Below are 10,279 nucleotides of genomic sequence, written 5' to 3'. Positions count from 1 at the left end.
TCTGCATGGGCCCCCTGCCCACAGGCAGGGCTGCAGCCCAGGTCACAGCAGACCTGAGGTGCCTTCCCGCCCCCCTCACAGCCAGGCCCCCCACTGCAGGATCTGGGAGGTGGGGTCCCGTTCTCATCCCGCAGGAGCACTTCTTCTCTCTTGGGGGTCCACACCCTTAGTCACACAAAGTGTGCAGGGGCCTCCTTGGCTGCTGGAGGCCATCCTCCACCCAGCAACCTCCAGGACGGCTCAGAGCACAGCAGTCCCTGTGGGAAGAGGTACCCGGGGTGGGGGTGGGGGGTGCCATACACCTGGCCCCCCTGGCCTTGCACCTGCCTGCCAGTGGACCCCACTGTCCACACTCGCACTGTTCCCAGGGAGCCCCAAATTGGGCCTGCTCCTGGGCGGAGGGGCGCGGATAGATTAGGTTAGAGCCATGGCCCAGCAGTGCAGAGGCTCAGGCGCTCGCTCCAGCCTTACCTCCAGGATGGGATGTCCATCTTGCTCCCACGAGGAGGTGGCGGCGGCGGGGTCCTGGGGCCCAGGCCCCGGTGAGGTCACAGGGGTCCCCACGGCGACCCCCCTCAGGGCAGCTTCTGGAGAGCACCTGCCCCTCCCACAGGCCCTCCACCTGCCCCCACCTTCCATGTGGGGGTGAGAAGGGGCGCACCTGCCCTGCGTGCCGCCCAGTCCGGCAGACTCTTCCCACCGGGGCTGCAGGACACCGAGCCCTCCACCCCTTCCCCGTGGCTGCCCTCAGCCTCTCCATCCTCAGCCGAGCGCCGTCCTGCACCAGGCCCCGGCCGGCCCAGCACCGCTCACCCCACACCTGAGCAGCCCCAGCTGCTCCTCCCGGCCGCCCCCAGGGCCCCCTAGAGCAGGAAACATCTGCTTCGCTCCCACACACTCCTCCTGCCCAATCAACTACCGAAAAGACATTGTTTTTGCTGGCCTCGTGGGGCTTGAACTCAGAGCCTGGGCACTGAGATCCCTTGCTCAAAGCGGGCGCTGTCACTCGAGCCGCGGCTCCACTTTAACATGTCAGTCTCATGGAGTCCTTGGGGGGGGCCGACCTGAAAGCATGATCCTCAGATCTCAGCCTCCTGACAGCTGGGATTACAGGCGTGAGCCTCCAGCACCTGGCTTAAGGTGGACATTTTCAGCTCTGGAACTTTCACAGGTGCACTGTGGCGGCGTGAAGACAGGAATGTTGCACGGCGCGCCCGGCTGGCGGCACTGCGCAGTCACCACCTCTGCACTCACATAATGGAATCTTTGTTCAGATTTTGGTGGTGCTATTAATACTCAGTGACTCATCAAGAACAACGTGGCTTTCCAGAATGTTCTTCCCAGGGAGGTGAGGTGACGTTCCTTCCCATGGAAAATGAATCTGCCAGTATTTTTTAAAGGTCTGAAGAGATGGGAAGCTGAGCGGGAGGAGGAACATGTTTCCTAAATAACACGAAATTATTCAATTGTCATCCATACAGGAAGGGAAAAAAATACCAGTTGCACTTAACCAACTTCTCATTCGGGCCACAAATGAGCCAGGTACCTGCCCTGAGCACGGAGACAGCAGTGAATAAATGGAGTTCAGGTCTCCCTTCCCAGGCTCATAGGCAGCCTGCCACCAAAAGCTGGCCAGGCCAGGCTGGGGTCGGTGGACAGGGGCTGGCCAGCATGCACGGTCCGGGCTGCATTCCCACAAAACAGGGAAAGATATGGAGAATGCAAGAACTGCTAGGGTTTCTGTCAGAAAATACTTTCTCAGCCAGCCAGTGGCTCAGTATATAATCCCACTCAGGAGGCTGAGATCTGAGGATCATGGTTTAAGGCCAGGCAGGGAAATCCATGGAACTTTTTTTGGTTGGTCATGTGGCTTGAACTCTGGGCCTGGGTGCTGTCCCTGAGCTTTTCAGCTCTACCACTATAAGCCACAGCACCACTTCCAGGGCCTCCTGCATGTGAGACAAGCACTCTACCATTGAGCCACCTTTCCAGCCCAGAAACCTTTTTGTTTTTGGTCAGTTGTGGGGCTTGAACTCTGGGCCTGAGTGCTATCTCCCTCAGCTCTTCAGCTTAAGGCAAGTATTCTACCATTTGAGCTAGAGCCACTTCCAGTTTTCTGGTGGCTTATCAGAGATCAGAATTTCAGACTTTCCTGCCCCCACTGGCTTTGAACGGCAATCCTCAGATCTCAGCCTCCTGAGTAACTAGGATGACAAGCATGAGCCACCAGCATCCTGTACCCAGAGACTCATCTCCAACAAAAAGCTGGAAACTGAGCCATGGCTCAAGGTGATAGTATTAGCCTTGAACACAAAAGTACAGGGACAGCACCCAGCTGAGCTCAAGCCGAGACTGGCACAAAACCCCCAAACCCTGCTTCCTGAGGCCTTCTGGACACAAGTCTCTTCCCCCTTGTCTCTGGGACAGACCCATGAGTTGGACTCAGCCAATCATGGAGTCTTGGTAAGGAAATGGGAAAATCGGGGTATGGATGACCAGTTTGGAGTGTGGTGATCTGCTGCTCCTGGATTAGCTGGGGCAGTGCCACTGCGGGCTGAGGGCCAACCCTGCCAGTGCTGCAGAGCTTGAGCTCCATGGTGAGCCTACCCTGATCCCAACCCCCCCAAAATTCCCAGAGATTAGAGGTATAGCTCACAGTTCCAGCAACTGAGAAGCGAAGGCAGGAGAAACATGTGAGCCCAAGAGTTGAAGACCAACCTGGGTAAAATAGTGAAACTTTACTAGAAAAAAGAACAGGGGGGAAGGTGGCTCAGTGGTAGAGCGCTTGCCTTGCATGCATGAGGCCCTGGGTTCCATTCCTCAGCACCACATAAGCAAAAAGAAAAAGCCACAAGTGGCGCTGTGGCTCAAGTGGTAGAGTGCTAGCCTTGAGGTGAAGAGCTGAGGGACAGTGCCCAGCCCAGGCCGAGTTTAGGCCCCAAGACTGGCAAGAAAAAAGAACAGCTGTGCGCTGGTGACTCGCATGCACAATCCTACTCAGGAGACTGAGGATAATGGTTCAAAGCCAGCCTAGGCAGGAAAGTCCATGCATGACTCTTACCTCCAGAAAACCAGAACCACCAGAAAAGGTGCTGTGGCTTAAGTGGTAGAGCACTCGCCTTGAGCTGAAGAGCTTGGCTCAGGCTGAGTTCAAGTACCATGACCAACAACAAAAAAGCCAACTCAGGACCTTGGTGTAGCTCAGTGGCAGCACCTTGCTGGCAGGGCTCATCTCAGCAGGGCCCCAGAGGCAGCTCTACTTTGCTCTACCGCTTGATCCACAGCTCCAAGTCATACCTTCTGGTGCTGGTTTTAGGATTTGAACACAGGGTCTGGGCACTCTTGTTTTTCACCCAAACATGGTGTTCTACTTGTGCCATAGCTTTTCTTGCAGCTTCAAACCAGTGATCCTGATACCAGCTTCCTGAGTAGCTAGAATTACAGGTGTGAGCCATCAGTGCCCACTGAAGTGTGCACTTGAGGTGGTTTGGTTGTGTAATTATCACTACCACCCATGTCCACAACTTTTCTACCTTTGGTGAAGATCAATAATGTCTTTTTGGTTGGTTATAGGCCTTGAACTCAGGACCTTGGGCATTGTTCCTCAGCTAGCTCTCTACCTCTGGAGCCACAGCACCTTTTTTTGGCAGTTAACTGAAGCGCAGGCTGGCTTTGAACTGATACATGGCAAAAGCAGGTTTGAGATTTTTATGGGACGTGGCATTGTGGCTCAAGTGGTAAGAATGCTCACCTTGAGCAAAAGCAGCTCAGGGACAGGACCCAGGATGAGTTCAAGCCCCAGGAATAGCAAGAAAAGTACATTGCCCAGAATGACTCCATTTGGCTTCAGCCAATACAGGCATGCTGCTTCACACCCACTTAATAGTTTCTGTATTGTTTGGCTGTGGGTCTTGTTCTTTTAAGCATGTACTTTGTTCCCAGGACTGGGATGGGACCTCGACAGTCACTGTCTCAACTCAAGCATGATACTTGTACTACTTGAGTCACAACTTAACTGGAGATGAAGCAGCATGGACTTTCCTACCTGGGCTGGGTTTGAACCATGATCCTCAGATCTCAGCCTTCTGATTAGCTCCGATGACAGGTGTGAGCCACCAACCCAGCTTGAAACAGATCCTTCTAAGCAGCAAGATAGAAACCCTACTCCATAATAAGGACACTTCCACTGTTTTAACTCATCTGTATTTGCTACCTTTTAAAGCATACTGTGAGCGCACTACATCACACACAAGCTCTGTTGAGTGGCTTTAATGTTTTTAACACAACATCTAGGGAAGTTTGTGTTTCTCTAAATGGTACACTTTTCTTTGGAAAACAAGCCCTGTGGAGTTCCATCAAGTTGTGTCAGCCTAACATATTTCTAGAGGACTAGTACATGCAGCATTAACTACAAGGGAAGGAAAACTAATTGGACCCTCTCTGATGAAACTCAAGCCACTTCAACAAAAACATTTCTTTAAACATCAAGGTAATGTGTCAGAACACATCAATGACATAAGATTTGGTCTGCTAAGGAATCTGGCTTAATAGCTAAACACTTGAGACCATAAACCGGTCACGTTAGAGCTTACAACAAACATCTTCACCTGTCCAAAACCAAGGTGAAACTAGAAAAAAGCATTACTAATCTTCGCCTACGGTGTCACAGTATCACAAGTAGAAAGAAATCTTATCCTCCCCTTTAAGTAGTTGTCATGCTATACAGACTTTTTAAATGTTAACAAAAATAAACACAATCCTGGGGGTATCATCAGAGGGAATGAAGGTGCGTGTGGAGCTCACGGGCCTAGTCCACTTCCTCCATGCGTGAGGTATCATCGTCTCCTTCCAGGGGCGGCATCTCCTCTGCCACAGCCGCACTGGTGTCGTCGGCGGTGGGGTCATCCTCATCAATACCTTCGTGGGAAATGCCATCTATTAGCTCTTAAAAACAATTAAGCCGTCTGACATGGCTGGCATTCTCTTCTTTTTTGGGGGGGTCCAGTCGTGGGCCTGAACTCTGGGCCTGGGCGCTATCCCTCAGCTCTTCAGCTCAAGGCTAGCGCTCTACCACTTGAGCCACAGCACCACTTCCGGTTTTTTCTTTTTTGCTTATGTGGTGCTAAGGAATCGAACCCAGGGCCTCATGCATGCAAGGCAAGCACGCTACCACTGAGCCACCTTCCTAGCCCCCACTCTTGTTCTATTATCCCCATAAATATACAGATTAAGATCCCAAAAAAGCAAGGTGAGAAATCCAGTTTGGCCCAAATTAACTTCTGCCTCTAGAGGCTTCCGTTCCCGTGTACTGCCCTAGCCTGCAGTGTCTTACCTAGCCCGAGTTTAATCATCCTGTAGATGCGGTTTGCGTGGGTCTGTGGATCCTCCAGGCTGAAGCCAGAGGACAGGAGTGCCGTTTCATAGAGCAGGATGACCAGATCCTTCACAGACTTGTCGTTCTTGTCAGCTTCTGCCTTCTGTCTCAAGGTCTCAATGATGGAGTGATCGGGATTGATCTCCAGGTGTTTCTTTGCTGCCATGTAGCCCATGGTTGAGTTGTCTCGAAGGGCTTGGGCCTTCATGATTCGTTCCATGTTCGCTGTCCAGCCGTATGTGCTTGTGACAATACAGCATGGGGACGTCACCAATCGGTTTGACACGACGACCTGTAATTGAAAGCCCAGTGGTGATTATGCCTAGAAATATTTTTGAACCTTTCAAGACTTCTCTAAAAGGAATAAAATAGGAGCTCAAGTATGAATGGGTCTGAAGTACTTCATCTTTAAGTGTAGGCGTCAGTACCATTTGGAAGCTAGGATCTACAAAAAAGATGGTGGCAGTTCAACGCTGTTGGAATAGTGATCAGAAAACTGCCTGTGGGTATTAAAACATACCTTTTCAACCTTCTTCTCCAAGATGTCTTTCATGATCTTGCACAGATTTTCAAACTTTGTCTTTTTCTCTTCCTGTTTCTTCTTCTCCTCTTCATCTTCTGGGAGTTCCAAGCCCTCTTTGGTGACTGACACTAACGTCTTCCCTTCAAACTCCTTGAGCTGCTGGACACAGTACTCGTCGATGGGCTCGATCATGTAGATCACTTCCAAGCCATGCTTGCGCAGACGCTCCACGAAGGCAGAGTTAGCTACCTGGTCCTTGGTTTCACCTGAAATGCATTGCAAAGTTCCTTTCACTCATTTCCTAGGGGTCAGATGCTTTGCTTCATCTAATCATCTAGTTTATGTTAGGGCAAAAATATCCATGGCCTCTTTAAAGCTACAAGAACCAACAGATGACTGTAACACCTCCCCAGCCCATCCACTACCTGTGATGTAATAGATGTGCTTCTGGTTTTCCTTCATCCTGGTGCAGTAGTCCTTGAGAGAAACCATCTCGTCCCCAGAAGCAGAGGTGTAGTAGCGTAAGAGCTCAGAAAGCTTCTTCCGATTTTGCGAGTCCTCATGGATTCCAAGCTGAAAGGACCATTTTTTTTTTAAGAACAATGAGGCCCAGGGCTAGGAAGGTGGCTCAGTGGTAGAGTGTCTACCTTGCATGCATGAGGCCCTAGGTTCCATTCCTCGGCACCACATAAGCAGAAAGCCAGAAGTGGTGCTGTGGCTCAAGCGGTAGAGTGCTAGCCTTGAGCTGAAGAGCTCAGGGACAGCGCCCAGGCCCAGAGTTAAGGCCCCACTAATAACCAAAAAAAAAAAAAGGCCTGTTTGAAAACCAACTACATATCCACTCACCTTTATATTTTTAGAGAACTGTTCATAAAACTTCTTGTAGTTCTCTTTATCTTCTGCCAACTCAGTGAACAATTCTAGGCATTTTTTGACCAAATTCTTCCTGATAACTTTCAGAATTTTGCTTTGTTGTAACATTTCACGGGAAATATTTAGAGGGAGATCCTCAGAGTCCACCACCCCTCGGATGAAGTCTGCAAAAAAAGACAAGGCACTGGTCACTTGGAGGACAAAACAGACCCTCAAAAGAACCTGGAGATGAGAGGCTTTAAGCAGAAACGGTCTCCCTGCTCATACTCACTCAGATACTCAGGGATCAGCTCCTCACAGTTATCCATGATGAAAACTCTGCGGACATACAGCTTAATGTTGTTCTTTTTCTTTCTATTTTCAAATAGATCAAAAGGAGCGCGTCGCGGGACAAAAAGAAGAGCTCTGAATTCCAACTGTCCTTCAACGGAGAAATGCTGCAACAAAACACAACGTTCAGCATCAACAGCTGGGCAATGAGCTGTCAGAGATGTGTCTGTGCTCGAGGAGAGCGTTTTCACTTTGAGCCCACAGACAAGACTCACTTTCCAGTGCTCATTCATTGCTCACTTACTTTCACTGCCAGGTGGTCTTCCCAATCATTGGTTAAGCTCTTGTAGAACTCTCCGTACTCCTCATTAGTGATATCATCAGGGTTTCTGGTCCAAATTGGCTTTGTCTTATTGAGTTCTTCCTGATCAACGTACTTTTCCCTAATTTTCTTCTTCTTCTTCTTGTCACCATCCTTCTTTTCTTCTTCCTCTTCATCAGAACCAACATCCTCTATTTCAGGTTTGTCATCTGACTCCTTTTCTTCCTTTTCCTTTTCCTCCTCTTTATCCTCCTTTTCTTCGGCCTCGTCATCACTGACCTCCTTATCACGTTCTTTCTCCACCTTCAAAAACCATAAGTCATTTTGCTTTACGCTGTATGTAAGCATGAAGCACAGATTTGAAAACACTTGCTCCATTATACCAAAGCGCAAACCGTTAACGTCATTTTGCTTTGTGCTGTATGTAAGCATGAAGCACGGATTTGAGAAAACACTGCTTCATGATACCACAGTGACATTAAGTGGCTGTAACAAGCTTCTCCATTAATATTTATCTTTCAAGCAATCCTAGGCACAGCACCTAGGGTGCTTAGGCTCCCAAAAGGATGCATAGTAAAACCTGAAGTTTGAGCTAAACTGCTGAACAGAATATTTATCTTAGCTACTTTACAAACAGGAAAATTCATTCTGCAGTTACATGAATACTTACAAAAAGGGTAATGGGATAGCCAATAAACTGAGAATGTTTCTTCACAATTTCCTTGATTCGTCTTTCCTCCAAGTATTCTGTTTGGTCTTCCTTCAGATGCAAGATAACCTTTGTTCCTCGGCCCATAGGTTCCCCTGCAGAAGGAAAATGGAGCCAAATAAAGGCTTAAGAACATTATCAAGCCGGGCGCTGGTGGCTCACGCCTGTAATCCTAGCTACTTAGGAGGCTGAGATCTGAGGATCGCGGTTCAAAGCCAGCCCGGGCAGGAGAGACGGTGAGACTCCCATCTCCACAGAACATTATCAAGTTGGGTGTGGCCCATGCTTGTTGTGGGACCACTTGGGAGACTGAGAAGAAAAGATTAGATTAGTGGGACCCAGCCTCAAGAATCATATTAGCCACCAGCAGAAAATGCCTGAAGTGGTGCTGTGGCTCAAGTGGTAGAGCCCCAGCCTTGAGCTGAAGAACAGTGCCCAGGCCCTATGTCCAGGCCCCACAACAAAAAAATTTGTGTTAGCAGAGTGGCACCATGTAATTCCCAGCACCTAAATCCTCAGACACAGATACAGGCAGTGTACTTTTGTGCCAGTCCTGGGACTTGAATTCAAGGCCTGGGCTCTAACCCTGAGCATTTTTTGCCCAAGGATGCTGCTATACTCCAGCTCCTCTTGTTTTTGAGGGGTGCTTACTTTTCTGCCTAGGCTGGCTTTAAGTCACCATCTTTAGATCTTAGCCTCCTGGGTAGTTAGAATTACAGGAGCAAGCCACCAGTGCCTGGCTTACACAATTTTATTGTATGTTTCTTTTGAACTGGCTATATTGAACAAACAAGTGTAAAATGTAGGTCCTGAGATTTGAATTCAGGGCCTTGGTGCTGTCACTGAGTTTCTTTGTACCAAGGCTAGTAATGCTGTACTACTTCAGCTACAGTGCCACTTTGCTTTTTTTCCTCGAGTAGTTTATGGAGACTTACACGTCTCGTGGGGGCTTTTCTGCTGGTGCCGGCTTTGAATGACGATTCTTGGGTCTCAGCCTCCGAGTAGGATTACAGGCGTGAGCCACTCACTGCCACCTGGCTATCCTTGAGCTTTTCCATTCATGGATGGTGCTCTATACCACTTCAGCCACAGCTCCACTTCTGGCTTTTCGGTGGTTAAAGATACGAGACTCATGGATATTCCTGCCTGGGGTGGCCTTGAACCACAATTCTGACCTCAGCCTTCTAAATCTAGTTACAGGAATAAGACCAGAGGTGACTAAACAAGGTTTTTTTTTTCTCTTTTTGGGTCTGGTTGTGGGGCCTGAAGTCTGGCCTGGGCGCTGTCCCTCAAGGCTAGTGCTCTCCCACCTAAGCCACAGCACCACTTCTGTCTTTTTTCTTATCTGTTGCTGAGGAATCGAACACAGGCCTCATGCATGCAAGGCAAGCGCTCTACCACTGAGTGACCTTCCCAGCCCTAAACAAGGTTTTTTTTAAGAGCACTCACAGGGGCCAGCAGTGCAGCTCCCCGCCCCCACTGACTGACAGGAGCCTCTTCCTCCCCGTGCCTACCTGTGTCAGTCCTCACGGTGAACGAGCCCCCGGCCGAGGACTCCCAGGCATACTGCTCATCATCGTTGTGTTTAGTGATGACAGTCACCTTCTCAGCAACCAGATAGGCCGAATAAAATCCAACACCGAACTGGCCAATCATAGAGATATCTGCACCGGCCTGCAAAGCCTCCATGAAGGCTTTGGTGCCAGACTTGGCGATAGTACCAAGGTTGTTGATCAAATCGGCCTTAGTCATGCCGATGCCGGTATCCACAATGGTGAGGGTGCGATCTTGCTTGTTGGGAATGATATTGATGTGCAGCTCCTTCCCAGAATCTAATTTGCTGGGATCCGTCAAGCTTTCATATCGGATTTTGTCCAGAGCCTATTATTAGAAGAAAAAGAAAGGGGGGGTACGGGGTGGAGAACACGTAAGGCCCAGGCCGAGGGGTGCCCGCTGAAACCAAGGCCCGACCTCGCGCACGCACTCACGTCCGAGGAGTTGGAGATGAGCTCCCGCAGGAAGATCTCTTTGTTCGAGTAGAAGGTGTTGATGATCAGCGACATCAACTGGGCGATCTCCGCCTGGAAGGCGAAGGTCTCGACCTCCTCCTCCTCCATCGGCTGGTCCTGGGTCTGGGTTTCCTCGGGCATCTGCGGAGGGCACGAGCCGCCTCAAGCCCCGCGCCACGTCCACGCGGCGCCCCGGAGC

At 49.9% G+C, this 10,279-nt stretch overlaps 1 protein-coding gene across 1 annotated transcript; it reads right to left on the bottom strand.

Moving 5' to 3' along the window:
* Positions 1–4,707: 4,707 nt before the first annotated feature.
* On the bottom strand, positions 4,708–10,247 carry Hsp90aa1 (heat shock protein 90kDa alpha (cytosolic), class A member 1). Its single transcript, XM_013015255.1, has 10 exons — positions 10,060–10,247; positions 9,586–9,952; positions 8,033–8,166; positions 7,345–7,665; positions 7,042–7,207; positions 6,744–6,934; positions 6,323–6,470; positions 5,895–6,163; positions 5,333–5,666; positions 4,708–4,917 (listed from the first exon to the last, which is right to left on the bottom strand). Exons 1-10 carry the CDS (start codon positions 10,219–10,221, stop codon positions 4,808–4,810), a joined length of 2,202 nt encoding a protein of 733 aa, XP_012870709.1. The 5' UTR covers positions 10,222–10,247; the 3' UTR covers positions 4,708–4,807.
* Between the last annotated feature and the right edge of the window lie 32 nt (positions 10,248–10,279).

Source organism: Dipodomys ordii, unplaced genomic scaffold (assembly GCF_000151885.1).
Source record: "Dipodomys ordii isolate 6190 unplaced genomic scaffold, Dord_2.0 Scaffold2, whole genome shotgun sequence".
Classification (NCBI taxonomy): Eukaryota; Metazoa; Chordata; class Mammalia; order Rodentia; family Heteromyidae; genus Dipodomys; species Dipodomys ordii.
The sequence above is the reverse complement of the archived record's forward strand: the minus strand, read 5'-3'. Positions and strand labels throughout refer to the sequence as shown.